The 25172-nt window shown below is 40.6% G+C and overlaps 1 protein-coding gene across 1 annotated transcript in view; it reads left to right on the top strand.

Moving 5' to 3' along the window:
- APCDD1 (APC down-regulated 1) overlaps positions 1 to 25172 on the top strand; it is a 190417-nt gene that overhangs the window by 50162 nt on the left and 115083 nt on the right. Inside the window, exon 3 of the mRNA XM_044067356.1 lies at positions 16624 to 17155. Within this exon, the coding sequence (XP_043923291.1) occupies positions 16624 to 17155 (532 nt within the window). The remainder of the gene's footprint in view (positions 1 to 16623; positions 17156 to 25172) is intronic.

The raw sequence follows: 25172 nt of genomic DNA, 5'->3' as shown, positions 1-25172 counted from the left end.
GGGCTCCACAGCGACCCCCATACCACCCATTACCCCCATCCTGGTCTACATACACCATCCAGATTACGTTTTTCTTCCTTTTCCTCACTGTTTGTCTTACTCTTCAGTTTTTCCTGTATTCATTCAACATATTTTAAAGAAACCATTTATTTACTACAAAAAAATTAAATACTGGAAAAGCTCCCCTGTTAAAGCAGCGCCCTAGGTGGCCACTTATTTGGCCTTATGCCTAAGGCCAGCTATGCCTACACTATGTTTACATCACCTACACAGAGACAAGTATTTGGAATTCACCAATTCTAATCAATTCAAACCTCATTTGCATCTTCACTGTGCTAACAGCCCTAAATTTACACCATATAAAAAGACAACCATGTAGCTAGGCAAACTGAAGGCGAGGAGACTTGTTTATGTGGAGAAAACTGAACAGAGGCCATTAATTTGGGATATATCTCCACAGAGGATCACTGAACTTGAGAAGGTATGCTTGCACTGTGTCAGCTACATACTGCGTATGCTGGAAAGTAATTAAGAAAAAGCTTTTACACTTTTATCTGTATGCATTAGTTAGAAATGTACTGATGCCATAAGCATGTTTTTCAAGGCATGTCACAGGTATACATGATTGGCAATACCTTAAAATGGAATGCTCTGTGATAAATATGTATAAATGTTTCAGGGACAGTTCATTTGATAGCACGTTTAGCATATCAAAGATGGTTTGTAAGCAAAATGTGTCATTTGCCTGTTCTTTTTTTTGGGGGGGGGGGGCAAAGATGCGTTTCTGTTATGGTACAAACAAGGATATGTTGCTATTGTTACTCTCCTTTTTGCATCCAGCCTGTTATTCATATTTCTGACCTCTAGACTGTTTTATGTTTCTCCAGTGGGTAATACTGAGATGCTGCCTTTTCTGTTTTGCCTGGGAACAGTTATTCTGGAATTATGTGATACCTATGTGTATATCCTTCTGTTGTCTTTCAGGACACCTAGAGCTATGCCACCCTGGCATCTCAGTCCTCAAAGACCACCCTTCACTGATGCTGAAAATAATGTGACCATCAATGCTTTTAGGCAACCTGGTGCCTTCTTTCTTGAAAGGGGACAGGGAGATATACCACACAGAATCCAGATTTGGCAGTAAATTGTGGTTGAGTTTAATTCTGTGGGTGTCACAGCAGGACATATGAACAGGTGTGCCATAGGGCCACTGACATGATCAAACCTGCATGGAGAAGAACAGCTGCAGTGGACCGTGATCTGATGGGTACTGGGGAAGGGCCTGGTACAGAGCTGCCACTAACACCAAATGAAGAGTTCCTGTCCACGTTTAGGGATCCAAACAGCTCCCAGAAAAGTGCAGAACAGCATGTCCTTGACAGTGCAACAGTTTCAGGGACAGCAAGCATATCCCAGGAAGAGCTTCCAGGTAGGCTTTGATATCTCAATTGTTGAATACGGTTGTATGGTAAAACAATTGAAATCAATACATTACTTCTTTTGTCATAAGAATTTTTTTGGGGGGGGCTTGATGATTGCTATAGTGAAAACCACATTTTGATTGATTAGCTTAGGTTGGAGTTGTCATTCAAGTTCTTGTTGTAAGTACAGTTAAGGGACTTATAAAGGGGTAAAGGTATTATCCCCTGTGTTACTGCTAAATGAGATAATGTTGCCCTTAATTTTGCTTAAATTCTTCCAGGACATTCTGGCTTGCGGAGGATAACATCATCTGCAGATGGTAAGCCAAACATTTTTATGTCAGTACTGATGAGCAATTTAAAGAAATATTTTAGTGTGTGATGTTGATGTCAGAACTGTTGTGTGTATTGCTGTGCTGTGTAATAGTGGCAGCACTGTTGTTTTGTTAGCATATATTGAAGCATATTAGTTTAGGTAATAATTGTTTGTGTGTTTGTTGCTTTTTATCACAGGTGATCCTGACAGTGGAAGTGTGGGACTTCTACCACCTGATGTCAGTATATCAACAGACTCTGATGATGATGGTGGTCAAACAGAGCCACAGTCGGGAGGGGGTGCAGAGGTTGAATTTGACATTGAGGTTGACATAGAGCCATCCCATGCAATTTCATTGAACACAGCCAGTAGGCATACACCTACCCATTCCAGTGAGCCCTCGGATTTTGGATAGGTGGTGGGTGAAGCCATTGATCAAGGAACTGGTTACTGCAGCTTCAGTGCTTGTTGATTCTGGCCATAGCCAAAGTGTGGGCAAGGTACGACACAGGAGGATTGTTAGGAATGCTTGGTGGAGGCCTGCTGTTCCCTCCTCCACCTGATCCAGGTGTCGCTTCCCATGCCACTTTATGTTTAGGTCCATCATAGAGACACAGGCACATTCCCATAGGTACTCTAGAGAAATACTTAGGGTTGCAGATGTGACACAGGCTGACATGCATGACTGCCTCTACCATGTTGCCAATTCAAAGGATCAGATGAATGACAAATTGGAGCGAGGGGTCTCTGTGATGCTACATCTCATGGGAGGGGAACAGCATCCTCATGGGTGTAGCTGAGCCATATCATCTACTGTTAGCCAACATGGCCATGCCCAATCACACTCTCACAGTGGCAGTAATTCCACTGCTTCATCAGTGGGTGAGCTGTCCACACCCAAACATGGCAGGCCATGGGGTCATGGTCCTGGGTGTCCTCATGAAGAGAGCTCATCCAGCAGACATCAGTTATGTTCAGGTAGTAGCAGTGCATCTGACTGTGGGCATGGACATGCCAATGCAACTCTGGCATAGTCAGATCTTGTGGTTGGGGACAACAAAGATGAACTGCCACCTCTACCATGCATGAATCACACCTTTCTGACATGCCAAGACGTAGCACTAGCACAAAGCCTGGTTGTGTTCATGCAGACACTCACACACCTATTTCACATGGAGGACCCCCACAGACACACACACAGCAGTTACATGGTTCAGCCATGCAGCTTAGAACTCATTTTATCTTAGTGGCCATTTGTTGGTTTATCCAAATGTCTGCCTGCCTCTCTTTCTTACTCAGACACACTCACCAACCTTTTGTGTCAGCCTAGGCTTCCTGCTGTCTCACACAACACTATGTGCAAGTGATGATAACTGTGCCATACCCCTGTTTGTATCTTTTGGATTCAGGGATATATAAGCTTTGTGTTGAATGCTCAGAGTGCATAGCTAACTTAGTGCTTAGTATAGCTGAATTTGTGATGTTGAACTGTTAATTGTACCTTTGACTTATATTGGCCTTAAAAAGTTAGACAACTGATAGCATCAAACTTTTTGGTTTAGTAGTAAGGATTCTGTAGTGTTATTGGAGGAGTGGTAATTTACTTTATGGTAGTATGACTCTAATCACTTTCAGTGTGCTGGTTTAGTCATTTGTTGCAACTCTCTGGAAGAACACTTGTGAAGTGAGATGGAAGCGTTTTGACATATCAAATGGCAAGCAATGGATAAAGCGTGTGCAGCTTGATTAAGCAGCGGAAAAATACAAAATATAAAATAAGGTGGACTACAATAGAGACTCATGCCCTTATTTGGCCACTTCTCCTGTGGGAGAATTTATTGCTTTAGTATCAAAATTTCCCAACTTTATTGTGAATGATCTTGTGAGGGTTGTGAAGTCTGAAACTGTAATGTGCATCATTACTTTCTAACTTCTTTCTTTAATGATTTTCCAGTACAAATGTATGGGGCTAAACTGAGAGCATGCAGTGATCATCAGTACTTTTGAGAGGTATGACTGTGTGAATCTTTGATACCAGAGGCCTGCTACTTAACAATGAACACATATAAGTCAAATAGGTCTCTACTGTCACATGTTAAGGTCATTTCTGTACAAATTTCCCACCTTTTACTTGGTTACAGTACCAAGTAATGAAATACAAGGATATGTCACTTATTCATATTATTACATAATATACTCCATGTTCATTACTTACCTTGTAAATGCAGCAGTTGCAACAGTTTTAGTTCAGGACTGACTCAGTCTGATGCATGCAGTACACAGCCAATACATGGGGAGGTAAAGGTTGTGTGAGTTGCCTGGCATCAATGTTAATATATGTATGTGATGAGTAGGAGGAAGGTTTTAGGTTAGGTGGTGAGTGAGTGTACTATGCGTGTCTCTTAGCCAATGCGAGGGCATATTGAGCAATGCCTACATCTGCCTACGCCCACAGCAGCTGGTGGTTTGCCCTCTTACTCCTCACCTGCATGTGGCTGTGGTGACCATGAGTGGTGGTGGGATGTGTGCCCCTTCCCCTTGCTGATCCTGCTGAAGCTGTTTTCTCAGGATGATGTTGTCTAGCATGGCACATACTGTGAATATTTCTGTACACGTCCATGGATTGTACTGCAGGGCCCCCCAGATGTATCTAGGCACCAGAACCATGACTTCAGCAGCTCAAACACCGACTCTATGATGTTTCTAGTTTGAGCATATAATTCATTATGGCATTCTTCACCAGGTGTGCATCTCTGATGGGTGTCATCAGCCACGGTTCCAGTGCAGAACTTGCATCCCCCAGTAAATGACCCTGGGAAATATCCCCCCTAGCGAATATCTGATATAGTTGGGAGGTATGCGAGATATGTGAGTTGTGGTAACTACCAGGGTTGCCAACACACACATTCAAGATGATTCTCTTGACATTACACATGACTTGGCAGTTAACAGAGTGGACGCCGTTTCTATTTATGTGGAGCCTAACCTGTTCCCTGGGTGGTGCATTACTTTCTATATGTGTGCAATCTATGGCACCCAGTACTTCAGGGTAGTGTGCTACATGGTAGAACTCCTGCATATTTCTGGCCCTATCCTCAGGAGTACGGGGAAAATATATGTGGTCACTGCCATGTTGGAGCATAGCATTCAGGAACTGATTGAGGATTCTGGATGTTGATGCCTGTGATCCCCCCCGCCCAGCATGTCCCCTGCTGGTCTTTGAAAGGTATCTGTAGCTAAGATTCTAAGTGCTACACATACCTGTGTCTCCACTGGGATTGGTTCCCCTTGGTTTGTCCTGGTTCTGAGTTGAGGATGACAGAAGTTGCAGAGTTCCAGTAGTGTGTCTCTATCCACAGTGTAGCGTTGTACAATTTCCACATCATGTAGGTTATGATAACTTAAACGGGGTCTGCACTTGGCCTTGGTCTGTTAGCAACAGCAGCAGCATAGACTTTAGCCTGTTGCACATACATATGAATTAAAGCAACAGCAGCCCCTAACATTCTTTCCATGTAGTCTAGTTTCTGTGGCTGTATTCCGATAGGTTTTGGAATTTGCAGGGAAAATCAGCACTTATTCTACACGGTTGCTTTATAGCTTGTTAAATAGCTGTTCCAGCTTGGATTGGTTGATTAGCATACAATTCAGCTGCTTATGCTGTAATTAGCATGCCATAGTGTTTGGCTTGTTTGTTCAGTGCTGTGTGCTACTTACGGAACTGAAAACACTGTGCTAAGACACTCCCATGGTGTAAATGGACAGTGTAGGCTTTATTGAATCTGGCTGAGAGTCTATTTATAAAATACATATTGTGGTGATATTTGTATTGAGGTTTAACTTGTTTACAATAGGATGGGGAGATAGGGCGAGATAAGGAACCAGTGGAAGAATAAGAGTTGAATAGAGATAGTCTGAGGTGCTGGAGGTTGGTACAGTTTGGAAGGTTTCTGCCTCACATCTATAGGGGTCAGACTTCAATCCTAACTTCTGCTTACTCTCTGTGTGGAGTTTGCATATTGTCCCTGCATCTGTGTAGGTTTTCAGTAGGTACTCCAGTTTCCTCCCTCCCTCCAGAAAAATACTGATCGACTGTTTGTACTAGCTTATGCATGCATACATACTGAATGTGGATCACCCTTAATGTCCAGGTCATGGCTAAAAACAGTCCACTGACTAGTACACTTGCTAAATTAACAAATAGCACATAAAGTATAACAATATAGAAATAGCCCAAATAATCAAATGTAGGCAAAGCTTTCATTTCTTTCTCCTATCCAAAATTACTCCAAGCCCCTTCTAACTTTGGACTCCAGGTCACTGCCTTTTTTGTAGCAGTATCCTAACATTAGTGACGTATTTGTTCTCCATAGTTCTTCTCTCTATCTTCTCCTTCTGCTTCATGTTGACATCAAGCAGGGCTCTGTTCTTGCATCTTATTCTTCCCCCCATTCATTATTAATATTTCTGATGCACTACTAGCTAGCAACTTCCTTCTCTATACTGGCAACTTATACTGTGATCCTATAACTCTATATACATTAATAACACCAAATACCTTTCTCTTAAAATGACCCTAGTATACTGGTGAGTAACTGTCTTAGAACTCATTGTCAACAATTTTAAAGCCAAATATATGTACTTGGAACCTCCCAAAAATGTAAGCCATACACAACCTTGATCTTATTACCCCCTCTTTTGGGAAAACATAGTGTAAGGACGTTTCAGCTCAAGGACCTTGGAGTCTGAATATATCCGTCTCCCTTATACAGAATTCACACTAACTGGACCACCTAAAAATCCACTTTCAAATGAAAACTCTATAGCATCTCGAAGATCAATTACTCTAAAAGAACATTCTCAAACTCTAAGCATGTCTAATTAAATCATGTTGCTGCCTGTGTACTTTACTTTAAAGTAGAACATCTCTATGTATCTCTCCCTCTTTCTTTGAGAAGTAATTTTCTGCCAAATAAATTCAATGCCTATGTGACGCCCATGCCCTGGCCCAGCAATCAAGAAGCCTCAATCCTCACCACTAACACCAGAGAGGGCATTTCATATATGAGGAAAGGATAACAAATACACACAGTAAAGTGCAATTTCCCTTAAGAGCACAAAGAGATCACAGTCGGTCCAGGGCTGGTCACTCCCTTGCTCTCCAGATCCCCAATAAGACTCCCCACTGGCACAGCTACAGGGTCCAGATCTCACCCTAGCTGGGCAAGGTAAAATCTCCAGCACCCTCTCTGTCCAACCAGTGCTTCATGTCCCTGCCCAAGTAGCTGACACACACACTTTGAGATAAGAGTTTACACAACCACACAGACACTTCTGGGGAAGGCTGGCACAGGTTTTCCAGCTGTGCCCCTTTTACCCAGACTATACGGTAGTGCCCTGCCACCACCCAGCTAATAATATCACTACTCAAAGACCCTTAAAAGGGTGTCCAATTATTACTGTGCAATATTATTATCCAATTGGTAAGTGTGACTAATCAGGCAAGGCTTATTTGAAGTGACTTGGACAGTAAACTATAAAAATGCAATGTACTCTAGAGCTTAACTTATCTCTACACAAACCAGCCACAGTAAAAAGGTTTTTAAATATTTAATAATAAATAATTAAAACCACAAAACAATACTTTCTACTACACAGTCAGTGCTAGTCAGGAGTACAGAGATCACACAGAAATACTTAAAATAAATCACTAGTACAGTCCTGACATCACAGAAAAACATTTAGTCTAAACTTTCTAGTTCTAGATATCTCTACAAGAAAACACAGTTCTAACATACTACTTACATAAAGAGAGCATAAGGCAATGCACAGTTGGATGTTCAAGACAAAAATGCTTAATGCCTTCTGATTCTCTCTGTTTAAATTGCTATTGCAGTTCTGATAAATATTACATCATCTTTTTACACATTCCTGGTGTTCCCAGGCTACACATTAACTGCATTTACATTCTTAACATCTCCCTTTTGTTATCTTGCAGCTTGCCAGGAACAGAGCAATAAAAATACATTTGCATGTTTAAATCTAGCAATTTAACTCTTGGTTAAAACAACATAATGAATTTCTTCATCTAGACTTTTCAGCACCACTGCTACTTCAAAGGGTCACTACATGCTTTACTTTGGTCGGTAGAGTGCACTGTTGTCACATTTATTTCCAGTTCCACATGTAACAGTATTTTTTACCTTTAAGACAACAAGCCTGTAGTTTACATTCATATTTATAAATGACAGAATTATCTGCAAAATTCTATCTGGCCAGGCTGGCAGCCTTCACCCTTCTCTACCAGTCTTCACATTTCTCCCTCTCCGGAGAACTCAAGCTAGTTCTTCAAGTGACCCTTGAGAAACGCCGCTTGGGAGGCATAGGTTTATCTGAGTGTACCTCACCCCATTCCCTGTCTTGAGAGCCCATTTGCATTGGCATTGCTAATCCCACTGCGGTGCTGCACTGACATATAATATGCTTGCAACTGCAGGATCCATCGTAGCAACTTGGCATTTTGCTGGCTGGCTCTGTTTAACCATGTTAGCTTGTTGTTTTCTGTCATAACAGTGAATTTCCTTCCATACAGATAAGGCTGAAGTTTCTGCAATGCCCACACAATGACTAGACATTCCTTTTCTACAGCTGCATAGCATTCCTTCCTGGGTTGGAGTCTATGACTGAGATAAACCACTGGGTGCTCTTCCATCTCTGAAGGAATCTGGCTAAGTACGGCCCCACCTCATGGTTTGAAGCATCCACCTGCACAACAAATTCTTTGCTGTAATCTGGACTGGCTAACACAGGGGGGCCTCCTAAAGCTTCTTTAAGCTTCTGGAATGCCTGCTCATATGCTGGGGTCCACACTACTTTATCTGGCCTGTTCTTCCTTGTCAGGTCTGTGAAGGGAGCAGCTATGGTACTATAACTGGGGATTAACTTTCTGTAGTACCCTGCTGTCCCTAAAAATGTCCCCACCTGCTTTTTAGTAAAAGGTGCAGACCATGCCTGAATGGCTTCCACTTTGGCAGGTTCTGGCCTTATCTTACCACTCCCCACTCTATGTCCTAGGTAGGAGACCTCTGCCATACTCACCTGACATTTGCTCGGCTTAATGGTCAACCCTGCCCTCTGTAGTCTGCCCAGCACCTCCCTGACATGCTGAAGGTGCTCGGGCCAGGAATGGCCATAGATGGCAATATATATCATCTAGGCACGCAAGGGAACTTTCCTGCTCCTGCTATGATATTATCTACCAGCCTCTGGAAAGATGCTGAGGCATTCTTCATCCCAAAGGGCATCTTTATGAACTCATACAAGCCAAACGGAGTCTCAAAGGCTGACTTCTCTCTAGCACTGGGAGTCAAGGGCACCTTCCAGTAATCCTTGGTAAGATCAATGGTTGTAAGATACGTAGCCCCACCCAGCTGCTCTAGGGCCTCTTCTGTCCTAGCCATGGGGTAAGCATCTGACTCTGTGTGACTATTTAATTTCCTGTAGTCCACACAGAACCTTGGGCTGCCATCCTTCTTTGGCACCAGCACCACTGGGGAGGCCCAGGGACTGCTGGACTCTTGAATTACCCCCATTTCCAACATCACCTCTATCTCCTCCCTCAGGGTCTGTCTGTCTCTCTCAGGCACCCTATAAGGGGCCTGCCTAATAGGCCTTTGGGTTCCTGTATCCACCTGGTGCTGCACCAGGTGGGTGCAACCTGGTTTCCCAGTGAACATGTCCCCAAATTCCTGTAACACTGCTCGGATTTCTTGAACCTGGGTAGAAGATAGCTGCTGGGACATTGCTACCCCTTCCACTGAGGTGTCAGCCCGAGCCTCACTGAGGAGATCAGTCTCCAGATCTCCTTCAGACTCCTCCTGCAATCCACTCCAAATGCTGAGCACAAGGGCCTCCATATCATGGTAAGGTTTCATCATGTTAACATGGTACAATTTGTGCCCCTACTGTCTGCCTAGCAGTTCCACCATGTAGTTAACATCACTTACCTTTCTTACCACCTTGTAGGGTCCCTCCCAAGCTGCTTGCAGCTTGTTGTGTCTGTCAGGAATGAGAACCATTACATGCTGCCCCATAGCATACTCTCTAGCTCGAGCATTCCTGTCATACCACACCTTTTTCAGTTGTTGGGCTTCTGCCAGGCTCTCATTGGCCAAGCCCATGAGTTCCCTGAGCTTTGTCCTGAGGTTTAGGACATATGCCACAACAGACTCCTTGTGAGACTCACACTCACCTTCCCACTCATCTCAAATTAAATCAAGAGGTCCCCTCACCCTATGCCCATACTGCAAGTCAAAGGGTGAAAAATCTGTGGATTCCTGGGGAACCTCTCTGTAAGCAAACAACAGGTGGGGCAAATATTTGTCCCACTCCCTCTTAAACTGATCTGCAAATGCCCGTAGCATGGACTTGATTGTAGAGTTTAACCTCTCAACAAGATCATTCATCTGGAGATAGTAGGGGGTGGTCTTCATGTGCTTCACCCCACAGGACCTCCACAGACAAGCCAGCAGGTCTGACATGAAATTGGCACTCTGTCAGTCAGTATTTCTTTTGGGAACCCTACCTTGCTGAAAATCTCTAACAAAGCATTTGCCACCTTCTCTGCCTCAATGGAGGACAAAGCCACTGCCTCAGGGTATCGTGTAGCATAATCCACTACCACTAGGATATACTTTTTCCCTTTGGAACTTGGGATACTCAGAGGACCCACAATATCCATAGCTACCCTCTGAAATGGCTCCTCAATCACAGGCAAAGGCATCAAAGGAGCTCTCACCTTGTCTCCTGCCTTGCCTACCTTTTGGCACTGCTCACAGGTCCTGCAGTACCCTGTTACATCTGTGGAAATTCCAGGCCAATAGAAGGTCTGCATAGTACGCCTCTTTGTACGTTTATGCCATTATGACCTGCCAAGGGAATATCATGGGCTATGGCTAGAAGCGCCAGATGGTAGGCTCTAGGCACTACCAACTGCTGTACTCTCTCACTTTCTAGTCCTCCCTCAGAGGTCCACTCTCTGTATAGTAACCCTTTGTCCCAATATACAAATTTCCCCCTTTTCTTGAGAATCAGGTGCCTCCCTAGCTACCTGCTTCAGGCCTTGCAATGTAGGGTCTGAGAGCTGAGCCTGTCTCATCTCTCTCCTTGTAACCCTTCCCAGCTCCCCTTCCACAGGAAGTCTAGCATCCTCTGACAGTAGTGCCTCACTGTCAGCCTGGGTACTACTACTCACATTTACTTTTGCAGTCACTCTGTCCAAGGGAACATCAGTACCCACAAGCAGCTGTGGCTCACATTCAGTCTCACAGCTACAGAGTAGCTCCCTCCCTCACGTAGCCATCTCAGCAGTCCTGGCTGCACGTATGCAGTCTGTCTGGGTCTCCCCCAGGCTACCAGACCCACATGCTTGTCTCCTAGCCTCACTGTGTGTAACTGCATAAGCACATGGTACTGCCTCATCCAAATCCTTCCCTATCAGGACATCTGCAGGATGGTAGTTCGGTACCCCTGTTGTCTCAAGACAACCTACTACTGGCATTTTGTCTTTCCCACTTACTGTCTCCCTTACCTTTTGTTCCCCACCTTGTCTCTGTGGACACCTGCATGCCACATGGCCCCACTGGTTGCATTCAAGACATTTAACCCTAGCTCCTGGACATGTACCTGGGCTAGTGGCTTCCCCTGCTACCAGCAGATTTTGTTGCGGCAGTCTGTGCTGCCCACCATGGGTTCCTTTAGACCCAAGAGCAGTACTGGGGGTCCCCTTCCTGTGCAGGGCTGCCCTGCTTGCCAGGTATAGGTCTCCCTCCTTCCCCAACTCATCTGAAGTAGCACATTGTCTATCAGCTAACTAGATCCTCATGTCCTCAGGCAAAGTGCTAAGGGCTTGTTCCCTCACCAAAAGGTCTGCCAGCCCTTCAAAAGTGGTGATCTGACATCCACTCACACACCTATGGAAATAAGTGCTCAATTCAGCAACATATTCACACACACTTTCATCTTCCTTGCGTCTATGCTCGCAAAACTTTTTCCTATACATTTCAAGTGTTAGCTTAAATAGTTCTAAAAGACATTTCTTAACAGTAGTATAATCAAAACATGCAACATCAGACATTTTGGACAGAACAGTTACAGCTTTACCATGGAGTAAGGGGTCAGGAACTGTACCCAGAGCCCTTGGTCAACTTCATACTATTTACATACCCTCTCAAACATATGAATGAAACTATCAAAATTATCCCCCCTCTTTAAACTGCAGAAGAAATTTACTGACCTTTCGTGCTTCTGGGATCCAGTTACTCCCTTCCCCATTACCTCTATCACTCTGGTGAAGAGTCAGCATCTCCTTTTCATGCTGCCTCTGCCTCTCTTGTTCCTCAGCTTGCAGATGTAACAGTTTCTCATTCTTCTCAGTCTGCAAACGTCGCAGTCTCTCATTTGCTTCTAATTCCACATGCCTGGCCTCCAACTCATCTCTTTTGGTCCAGATAGATTTTTAAGTCCACTGCAGAAAGGTTGAGCTGTCCATCCCCTTAGGGAATTATATCTCCACTGCCAGTCCGATTGTCCTTCTGGTTGCTGTTTTCTGATACAGCTGTAACCAAGGCTGCAATCAGGTCTGCCTTAGTCAGGTTTCCATGCACCAGTCCCCTAACCTGGCATATCTCTGCCAGCTGGCTCCTTGCCAGCTTTCCATACTCCTTTGCTGACATGCTGCCTGCACACCCTGACTAACTAAGCTAACAAAATAAATAAAACAATTGTGATCTGAACTCTGAGTATTCACTGTGGCTGTTTTAGAGTACAAAAACACCTTCAAAGCTTACTGTACACAAGCTACAGGATTCACTCTACCCACACCACTACAAGCCAATTAGTATTTGCCAACTAATTAATATATGATGTGGATATCCAACCTCTGCCAAACAATTAATATGTGAGGATATCCCAACCACTGCCAAACAATTAATATGTGAGGTGGATATCCCAACCACTGCCACCAATTAATATGTGACACCCATGCCGTGGCCCAGCAATCAAGGAGCCTCAATCCTCACCACTAACACCAGAGAGGGCATCTCATATATGAGGAAAGGATAACAAATACAGACTGGAACCAAGAACACTCTCTGTTGGCTGGAAAAACAAGGAAGTCACTTGGATAATGAACCACAGTTTATTCCACGATATAAATGAAAGTATCTACAGCATTGGCAACATTAACAATGTTAAGTCACTGTATCCTTCACCATAAACACCAGTAATCCACAGTCAAGAGCTTTCGTCCATCTGGACTTCATCAGAACTGTGAAAATAACTGAGCATACTCCTTTTAAAACCCATCAACCAATCATTTTAAAATTTAAATAAAATATGAAAATGACATATTTAAAACACTCTATTTTGGTTAATATATAAACATTAAAATTGAAATATATATGTCCTTAAATCAAAGTTTTTGTGCCCTATGTTTTAATTTGGGCTTAAGAGAAACAAAATCATTTAATCCTGGTATAACATTTGAATTGTACAGTAGCTGCCATTTTATTTCAGCCCTTTTTAATTCGTTCTTCCAATCTCCTCCCTTTATGTCCTTTGGCACTACTTCTAAAATCCCAAAAAGAAATGTGTGATTGGGGTTAATTTTTATATGCCTGTATAACCCATTCTTGTCATCCTGTTTTCTTATATCATAGATGTGCTCATATATCCTCTTTTTCAGCATCCTCTCAGTTTTACCTATGTAAAAATGAAAACAAATCTGACAAATAGCGATGTATACCACCCCTTTTGAGTTACAAGTACACTTTGCCAACTTTATTTCAAAACTAGTCCTTTCAATATGAACTACTGAAGATGTCAAAATGTACCTGCAATACTCACAAGCACCACATTTTATCATACCCTTTGTACTAGTAATGGATTTGGAGATAGAATATTCTAATAAAAATTTCATATTGTTATTAGTCCTAAACACAAATGTTGGTTCTGGTCCAAGTATTTCTTCCATCTCTCTATTTCCTTTGAACAATAACCAGTTTTTTCTAAGAACAGATTTTATCTTGTTACTACTCTCACTATAAGTAATAACCATTGACTGGGTAAATTCGTCTGTAGATTGAATATTATCTTCACTTTCATCATGTAATTTAGCACCCAACAGTGGTTTATATCTTATACCCCATTCACTTATTACTTGATGGCAGATAGGTAACACAAACTCATAAGGGTACTTCCTTTCCACAAAAAAACCTACCAATTTGCTCATTTCAACCTTAACTAATTCTAAATTCGAGCACATCCTCACAATACGGACCATCTGGCCCTTTACAATATTCCTCTTTATATATAATGGATGGCTACTCTTAAAATCTAAATAATCATTAGAAAAAGTAGGTTTTCTATATATCCTTGATTCAAAACAATTGTTTTCAACATTCTTTAACAATGTGACATCTAAATAATCTATCTGGTCAACATTAAAATTACTTGTAAATTTAATATATACACAGGAACTATTTAAATAATTGATAAAGTTTTCATGTTGGTCATTCTTTTTCCACAAGATAAAAATGTCATCCAGGAACCTTAAATAACTAATCCAGCAGTCCACAAAAGGACTATTATGTGTTTACTGTTCCTCCCAACCAACCATGACCAGGTTTGCAAATAAAAGTGTGCCGCTAGTACCCATAGCAACGCCACATGTCTGTCTATAAAATTCACCCCCAAAAAAGAAAAAAATATTTTTCAAAACCATCTCCATCAACATTATCACAAAATTCATCATAGTATTACTTAAGGAAGTCCTTTCCAGTAAGACTCTGTGAAAATACTCCAGACCAATTTCATGAGGGATTGACGTAAAAAGATCTACTACGTCAGTTGTAGAAAAGGAAATATCCCTATCAAAATACTCATTTTTTATTCGACTTAAAAAGTCCCAGGAGTCATTGAGAATGAACAAATACACATAGTAAAGTGCAATTTCCCTTAAGAGCACACAGAAATCACAGTCAGTCGGGGCTAGTCGCTGCCTTGCTCACCAGATCCCCAATAAGACTCCCCACTGGCACAGCTATAGGGTCCAGATCTCAGCCTAGCTGGGCAAGCTAAAATCTCCAGCACCCTCTCTGTCTAACCAGTGCTTCATGCTCCTGCCCAAGTAGCTGACACACACTTTGAGATAAGAGGTTACACAACCACACAGACACTTCTGGGGAAGGCTGGCACAGGTTCTTCAGCTGTGCCCCTTTTAACCAGACTATACAATAGTACCCTGCCACCACCCAGCTAATAATTATCAGCTACTCAAAGGCTCTTAAAAGGGTGTCCAGTTATTACTGTGCAATATTACTATCCAATTGGTAAGTGTGACTAATCAGTCAAGGCTTATTTGCAGTGACTTGGACAGTAAACTCTATAAATATGCAATGTACTCTAGAGCTTAACTTATCTCTACACAAACCAGCTACAATTAAAAGGTTTTAAAATATTTAATAATAAATAATTAAAACCACAAGACAATACTTTCTACTACACAGTCAGTGCTAGTCAAGAGTTCAGAGATCACACAGAAATATTTAAAATAAATCAGTTGTACAGTTCTGACATCACAGAAAAACATAGCCTAAACTTTCTAGTTCTAGATATCTCTACAAGAAAATACAGTTCTAGCATACTACTTACATAAAGAGAGCATAAGACAGTGCTGAGTTGGATGTTCAAGACAAAAATGCTTAATGCCTTCTGATTCTCTCTGTTTAAATTGCTATTGCAGTTCTGATAAACATTACATCATCTTTTTACACTTTCCTGGTGTTCCCAGGCTACACATTAACTGCATTTACAATATTAACATCTACGTTTTGTTATCTTGCAGTTGGTCAGGAGCAGAGCAATAAAAATACATTTGCATGCTTAAATCTAGCAATTTAACTCTTGGTTAAAACAATAGAAAGAATTTCTTCATCTAGACTTTTCGGCACCACCGCTACTTCAAAGGGTCACTACATGCTTTACTTTGGTCAGTAGAGTGCACTGTTGTCACATTTATTTCCAGTTCCACATGTAACAGTATTTCTTTACCTTTAAGACAACAAGCCTGTAGTTTACATTCATATTTACAAATGACAGAATTATCTGCAAAACTCTATCTGTCTAGGCTGGCAGCCTTCACCCTTCTCTACCAGTCTTCACAGCCTAGATTGCTTTAATGCAACTACTGCCTATCATTTGATGATTAACAAAACCCAGAAGCTATCTTGGACTTCTAAGTACCTGACTATTTCCCATTCATTAATAACCACTCCCCTCTGCTACTTGGCCACTCCCTACAAATCCCTTTCCATTGGAGTTCTTAAACTGTGAACTCCCTGGCACATGACTTAACTAGAAAACCCATATCTATCCCCCTTCAAAGGAAGCATCGATGCTTATTAATTCAGACGTGACTTGCACCTAGTTCAGTACAGCAAAACTGTGTAAGAACCTCATACAGCAGTACAACCCACACAGCAGCTCAGTTTATTAGACAAGAGTAGGCCTCATTATTATTTCCAAAGTATCAACCTGCTGTCTCTATCTCTCCAGTTACCGAACTGTTTCAAATAGTGTTGGCAAAGGTGTATTACTACAGGAAGCCAATGAATGTGGGACCTAGATTTGACTTGTCTGAGTGGTGGCTACCTTGTAAGAGGTCCAGAGCAGTTTAATAGGTAGTACACAGTTCCAGCATAGGTGAGCCTAGTACAAATGATAATCTGACTTCAATTTTCAAGTTTGCCAGTCTTAAATGTTTTTATAAGACATTAAAACTGCAAAATAAATAATTTTAAAATGTTCTACCAATCTTTGTTTTTATAGCTGTGAAGTGAGACCAGGCCCAGAGTTCATAATCAGATCATACAAGTTCTACCACAATAACACATTCAAAGCCTATCAGTTCTACTACAGAGATAATCACTGTACAATTCCTGCTTATACATTAATAATTCATGGAAAACTGCGCCTACGTCATGCTTCTTGGATAATTCGAGGTGGCACTGAAGCAGATTATCAACTTCATCGAGTCCACATAATCTGCCATAATGAAGTAGTTGCAGATGAAATGAGTTGGTCAGTAAACAGAACATGCCCAGGATTCGTACGGGAAGATAATCGCTGGGAACCTAATGTCATCTATGACTTGTGGAGAGAAGATAATGGCTGTGATTGCACTAAAGCTATACATTTTGCAATGCATGAACTTCAACTGATTCGCATAGAAAAACAGTATTTGCATCATAACCTGGACCACCTTGTGGAGGAGCTTTTCATGGGGGATATTCACACTGACATGTCGCAGAGAATGTATTACAGACCTTCAAGCTACCAGCCCCCACTTCAGAATGCCAAGGTAATGTTTCTTTAATCTCATATGGTATTTATGCTGATAGTTGTAAACATGTAATGTTGTACTAATGTTATATATACATCATACATTTAAGAGGCTATTTAATGTGGTAAAGTAACAGTATGTCAGTGGATAGATTACAAGAAAAACAATCCATTTTTGAAACACTGTTCTTAGTAAGGTCACATGTTACCCCTTACTCTTGTTTCCTTTATGATGTCACATTATGCATAAAGTGTAGCAGTTAATTTTAGTTGAATTCATAGATGATACCTCTGCAGTGTAGCATTATCTACAAGTTTGTAGTGATCTGTCCTGAGAAGCATATGCTGATGCAGAGATCTGTATAGAAAAGTACAAGGTAAAGCACTATAAATATTTTGTATGTGCTATATAATAATGTCTTATGCTTGAATTTCATTGACTGAATTATTTCTTTAGTTCTGTGTAAGATATTCTTGAAGATATTGAGCCCAATTCCAAAAGACTTGCTATCGGTGTGAGTGACTTACTGTGGTGTAAGCCTGCCCCAATTCTGAAAGATTTGTTCAGTATCGGTACTTATGTATTAATGCAGCCAGGAGGCAAATGTTTCATAATTTGCCCAAATATGGACAAATGACTCATATCCATACACATAACAAGTATTTAATAATATATAATTTCAGTGTCCTAGCTTACTGTCAACTGTGTAGCTTTTTGCAGATTGAAAATTTCGGTGTGTTCATGATAAAATGTGGGCTTCTCTGCCAAATCACTTGGATGATCTTTGCAATAAAATCAGTAAATAATGACATATATTTGATTTTCAGACTTCATATCCTTTATAAAATATATTTTATCACACATGTTGTTATTCTGGATACTATTTTAAGTTTATAAGAGCAATATTTAATATCTGTCCCAATTTTGTGGCCTTTGTCCCCCCATTATGTCAGGCTTTGTCCACATTTCTTGAGCTAAGAGGTTAGGAGGAATAGGTTCATAGGTACATAGGTTCATACTAGGCTATCTGCCCTAGGGCATTTATAAGCCTAGCCAGAGTGTGTTTGGCTTTCGCCACCCATTTTAAATGAATTTTGCTATGCCCTTTTTCAAGGTTAGTATACTGTGCCTCTGTCTAACAGTGACACAGAAGTGATACCCGGGGTAAACTTACGATCTCCCATCCACTCATCAAGATTATAGGTTCATAGTGTCTTGTACATATACAGAAACACAACCTTGCTGTTTTACAAACCAAGATACTGATTGATCTTTACTGAAACATTTCCAGCAACTACTTTTCTGAGTAACAAATTCCAAATGCCTTTTATTTTTTACAGGCATAATTTACAAGAAACTGTCACCACCTAGTAACCAGAAAATCTGGTTGACTCATTAAAGGTTTTCAGCTCTATAACATACATGGGCTACATCTGTTTTACCCACAACAGACTTAAAATGGCATTCAGTAATTTTCTGAGTATCAGCAACTACCAGTACTCATTAATAATAATAGAAATAAAAATTGTAATCTTTTTATCGTCTTTCATCACCATCCATGTGATACATGGTTATAGTCAATGGAAAACAGCAAGAGGAAAATTACGGGCAGACTTGGCCATCTGAGACGTTGTCACGTCTAGTCATGGCAACCAATCCCGTTCTGCTACTCACAGTCCAAACTCATCCCCATCACGAAAATGGTGAGATTTCTACTGAAACAACTCACGCGTCCACTCAGAGCTGGTTATTTCAGGGATCTAGTTGCATAAATACATAAGTACCATTTGTTCTTGATGTAAGTGACTTGATTCTGTGCAAGGCCTGTGTATAAACAAGCTTACACTGGGAGACAAATTCCAAAAGACTTGCTCTCGTAGTAAGCAACTTACTGCAAGAGCAAGTCTAGGAGTAAGTCACTTACTATGAAAACAAGTATTTTGGAATCTGGCCCATTATCTGCAGTGATTTAAGGTATTTTACAGCAATCAATACAGCCTACAGTTTTCGTCCAAAAATAGAAGGCAGTTACTAGTTTGGGTGTGCTGCTTCACGAAAAGTGCCAGTGAAGACACAACATACTGTTATTACCAGCAGTGCCGTTTTGGTCAGTTCAGAATAAGAAGAGTGCAGCTTGCAGCTAACAGTACAAATTAATGTCCTGCAGTTTTGTTTTTTGTTTTTTTGGGGGTTTTTTTTTTTTTGCTTTTTTTTTAATTCTAAGACTATGTTATTACACAGCAGTGGCAGATCTGGCATCCTTGTTGTTGCAGCTAACTCTCTTAAGGAAAGATGAAATGAAAGTGACAGCATATTTATTGGAATATTCTACAAGTTTGAATTGTTTTTAGGGAGGACAAAAACACACTACTAGACAAGAATGATAAGAGATAGTAAAACACATTTATAAATAAAATAAATAAATAAGTTGTTTAATTCCCAAATACTTTGTTGTTACAACTGCATATAACATCTTAAGGATAGTAAACATTGCACATCCTATATAATGACCACTACAGATACGTAATATCAGTTTACGAGCTTAGTGACTTACTACAGAACCTAGACACAGTGTCATGCTGTACTTTTTCTCACTAGAATGGCTTTGAGCACTTAGTACAACTTAAGCAGCAGTGTTCATATGTGGGCAAAGTGACAAGCATGTAAATGTAAGATTACAGCATTTCAAAACTTGCAGAAAAGAAAGTTACTCCCTGAGTACAATGCATGTTTAAGTATTTCACTATTTAATGTGTAAATATTGATCCTGTAGGTCCTTTGCCTTTGCTTTATGCCTAGGGCTTTAGCACAAAACAATCTAATTTCTGTTGTGTACATTTAATAATTATGCAGACTGTCTTCAGCCCCATAGCTTGCATTTATGAGTAAGTCTGTTATTTAAAATATGACATAACTTCAATATGAGGGCTAAAGTAATTACAAAATCCTAAACACATTTTTAAAGAACAATATACAGTGTCAGAACATCTCACTAATTATATTATGTATTATATTATATTATATTATATTGATGACACAAATTTTATTATTTTAACATATAACATATCAACAAAATGTCTAAACCACTCTGTGTAATGACATGATACTGTCCAGTGTTGTGTGTTCTGGAAGGAATGAAAATGCATACAAGAGCTCATGAACTGAGTTATTTTACTTTGCCAACGCTGTTATGGAACAGAAATTAATTGAATCTCATTTTAACAATAGTTGTTTTTATGTCCTTCTTTAACCCACATTTTTAAGATGATTAATTTTGTTCATGTCCACAACAATTGTTTAGATTCCTGTACTGCATGTTTGGCATTTCCTGTGCCAGACATAAGGAGTGTATAACCAAACCAAAACTGCTGTGGAAACAAAAGTGTGTGTATTTATAACATAGCAACAAGAAAGCAGTAAGGTGTGTTGTGTTGTTTCTTAGTACTTTGATATTTTAAAACATAAATCATGAAGTATTCGCAATGCATTGTTGTAAAGCATTTCCGTCTGATGCAATATTGGAAGAAAAACAGGTCCAAAGTTACAAAATAAAACAACAGAATACAAGCATATTTAAAGCTGAAAGGTATACAAGGCAAGGAGAGATGCCAGACTGTAAAACTATTCCAGATTTGAGAACTAAACCAGCTACAGTTTTGAGCACCCACTTACATATACTAACTCAGCTGCTGCATAAGTGTGGAGAAAATTGACAAGCCCAAAACCATTAAATCACTGCCAGCAACACCAATCATACCTATCAACTGCCAGATTTTCACAGAATGTCCAGATTTTTGCTTCAACATTTTGGTCTGTTTCTCATAAAATTATTGTTTTTCTGGTAAATCACTGGGATGATTTGAGGAATGAAATTAGTAAATAATGTCACACGTTTGAGTTTCAGAATTCATATTCTTTAGAAAATGCATTTTAATGCATACCCTGTTATTCTAGCAACTTTCTAAGTTTATCAGAGCAATATTTAAAATCTGTCACTATTTTTGGGTCTTTGTACCCCAGTATTGTCAGGCTTTGTCCAGATTTCTTGAGCTAAGAAGCTGAGATGCATAACATCAATACAAGACTGCCAGCAGTGGTTCTCAAGGAGTACAACAAAAAATGATTTAGTTGTCTATGCACCTAGTCTGGATGCCTCCTGTCTACCTCCTGCTAGATATATACAAGTGCATTTCACTGGCTGGTGATGTTAGGACAGAATGCGGGTATGCTGGAGTGATTTATATCTCTCAATTTGTTTAGGAACACATGTGGATCCCACAATATAAAGTGAGGGCTGTTGTAAAGACAGGGAAGTATGGTCTTCCCTGCTCAATTTATTATCACTACCATTATCAGGACTATTGTTTAGGTTTTTAGAAAATGGATAGATAGGATAACACAACCTTACAAATATTTATTTGATTATTTATAGTGGGTGAGTTTCAATAATTTCACACTGACTTCACCACAGTTTCTACAAACTTGAGATTATTTAATTTCCATTTTTGTAGCATTTACATCCCATTTAGGGTCATAGGTTCATACATGTTTACTAAGCTAGCAACCACAAGGACCTTTATAAACCTAGCCATGCATCCCAAATCTCTGACAAGTTCTGGTACCCTTGGTAAGTATAAGCAGGGGTTTGAGAGATGAAACATTTACAAGCAGGGGTCTGGGAGATGAACTATTTACAGGATGCCGGTGTCCATTAGAGACATAGGTGCCAAACCAGGGATGAATATAACATCTTAAAAAGCTAATAAAACAGGACAAAATCCAATATTATCAGTCAGCCCTTAAATCCTACCAACACAACCCCAAGCAATTCTGGTCCTCCATAAACTCCATTCTGCACCCAGGTAAAGTTGGGACCCCTCCACCTAACACTCTCCACTCCTCTGAAAGTATTACTACCTCATTCAATAACACTTCACGCAAACCATTCTATCTCTAGCTAAACAACACAACCCCTCCCCTCCCTCTCCACATCTACACCTAATTATCTGCCCATTGCCTTCTCATTTACTCCAGTTCCTACCTCCAACATAAAAAAAGTCTGTCTAAACTTAAGCCCACTAAACTAGCGGCCAACAATCTCTCAAGTGAATACCTAAAAATTACAGCTGACACCCTAGCCTATCCAGTCTCAATCTTGATTAACTGGTCCCTATCAGAATGCAATGTCCCTACACTGTAGAAGATATCCCACATCATTCCCCTCCACAAAGGTGGCCCCTCCACAGAACTCTCCAATTACCGGCCCATAACCATTCTCTCTCCACTTTCCAAGATACTTGAGAGATGCAGTCATTCTCTAGTCCTAGATTACCTCCTAACTAATAACCTCCTATCCAGCACCCAACATGGCTTCAGGCCATACCCTAGCACTACTACCACTTTACTCTCTTTCACTAACACTATCCTTCATCATAAAAACAGTGGCTTTTTCTCCTCTGCAACTTTCCTAGACCTATCTAAGGCTTTTGACATGGTGTCACACAAACAACTTATCTATGTTCTCACTAACCTATCCTTTTCTCAATCAGCTACTGACTGGTTTCACAGCTACCCAACAGGCCACCAACAATCCGTTGTTTGGCATAATGACATATCCCCTCAGTTCCCTGTCTCAATTGGTGTTCCCCAAGGATCCATCCTTAGACCCCTACTTTTCTCACTTTTCACCAATAATCTAGTCACTGCCACCAAACAGGCCTTTCTCATAAAGTACACAGATGATTCCACCATTATCTGCTCAGCCCAGCCCCTACCCGAACTGCATCAGATCACACAGGAAGCCTTTACCTATGTTGAAACTTGGCTATCTAATGCCCAGTTAATATTCAATCCAAACAAAACTAAACTCCTTATCTTCCATCCCACAAAATCTAACCTAACCTACTCCTACTTTAATATTACAGCCAATGATAACACTATCATCCCCATAACAGAACACACCAAATTATTAAGTGTTGAGATTGACAATTGTCTCAAATTTGACATTCACATTTCCTTGACCATAAAAAAAGTTCACAAAAAATGAGGGACTTTATACAGAAATAAGCAATTCCTCACCAAAACAGCTAGAATTTCAGTTGCAAATTCCCTATCTTATCTCCACTCTTCTGTACGCCTCTCCTATATTTACCAACCTAAGGCAAACTGACCCAAATATGCTCGAGTCTTGTTACAACAAAATCCCCAAGTTTGCCACTGGGGCTTCCTATCGCAGTCACCACTGTATCTCACCTACCGAACTTGACTGGCTCGAACTCCCTTTCTTTCTTCACTGGAATCAACTCTCTCTTGCTCAAAAGCTAGTAAACTATCCTCTTAATGTTGTCATCCCTCTAAAAACTACTCCAGCCCTATTACACAACCAGAGCACTACACTCCAGCAGCGAAAATCAATTACAAGTAACCAGAGCCAAGAACTCAGCTGGAGAAGCACTTTTCTCCTGCATAATAGCCAAGATATGGAACACTGCCCCCCCCCCCCACAATATCCTCTGTACCATCATGTACTCACTTCAAAGTTGTACTTAAAACTCACTTAAAAGAACACTGGTTATGCCCTTGCACCAGTCCGGACTAGAGACTCTTACTCTACCCCTCCACCCCCAGCCACTCAGCCACCCTGCAATAATCTTTTCAATCCTTTCTCATCTGGCACTGGCAATCTTATTTAACTTCCTTTATACTTCTCCTCAAATCAAAACCTAAGCCATCTACTTACTATCTATTCCACCTATATTACTTCTCTGTATCCTCTCTCACATCTTATTCTTCCCCTACTATTTCTTCCTAGTCTCTGCACCCGCTTACTCCACCACCTCCAAACAATGCTTTATATCTGTCTCTGTTTACAGCCATTCTGTTATGCCTAGAAAGCTTATTACTTTATCATTACTGTGATTGTCACTACTTGTATTAATGTCGTAATATGTGCCATCTTAGATGGATCCAATACTCCTATGCATATATGATTGTATACTCCATGTACTCCACTGTCCTTCGTCTAAATATGTTATTCATACTTTACATTGTGTTTTTTGCTGGCATTTGTACACTTGCATTTATATCAACATTTTCTTAACTGTCTTGTACTTAATGTATCATTGTTGTGGAGCTTTTCTCCCCGGGCCTCCACTGAAAAAGGACCTGTGTCCAGTCAGATTTTCCCAGAAACAAATGTAAATAAATAAAAAAAATAAATAAAAAATTCACTGCAGAATAACTGGGAAAAGCTATAGCAACATGGGCCAGTTTGGCTTTAAAGAATATAATGTTCATCAAATCCTACTTAACATCTTAGCCACAAGCCACACATACATTCTGATATTGTGGGTGTTACAGTCAGTATGTGCGTATTTATTTATTTATTTGCAAGGACAAAGCACTGACCACATGAAACTTTCCAGACTCAGCCCAAGAGCACTGTTGGTGACTTGCTCAGAGTTGCAGAGTAAGCAAATGGAGGCCAGTGGAATCAACCCGTGAACTAAAAGGAATAGCTTGTCAACAGCTCAGTCTTGATCCCCTGCACTATTAGAGTCATTTGGGCAATAACTAGGAAAAGGACTAAGTTTTGGCAGTTTTCTTTATTTCAGATATTTTTTTCAGTAATAGTAAAACAAGCTGCATCAGTCCACTTACCATTACAATGCCATTCAGGATGAGAACCTAGAATGAAATGATCTCCCTCTACCTCAAAGAAGGGAAAAAGAAGGGGAACAAAGGAACCAGGGTGCTGCTTCATGTTGAAGAAAAGAGAAGGGGTGTACTTTTACATAGCTGCTAGGTGTCATGCTGAAATCCCTGGGCCTCATCCAGTCTTGACACTATAGTATTTACAAAGCCTATGTGGTAAACATCATTCTAGATCATGCAAGTGTTGTTTCAGCCATAATACCCTTTAGCAGTTAGGATGAACTCTTCTGGGGAATTTAAGTTTGATGGTAGATATCAGTTTCTAAAGAATCTCCTCCAGCATTTCATCTAGCCTAGCCATGAAATACCTCTAAGAAACCAA

This window comes from Protopterus annectens, chromosome 3.part1, assembly GCF_019279795.1.
Source record: "Protopterus annectens isolate FY-2018-M chromosome 3.part1, PAN1.0, whole genome shotgun sequence".
NCBI lineage: Eukaryota > Metazoa > Chordata > Ceratodontiformes > Protopteridae > Protopterus > Protopterus annectens.
Note: the sequence above shows the minus strand (reverse complement) of the source record. Positions and strands in the feature narration are given on the sequence as shown.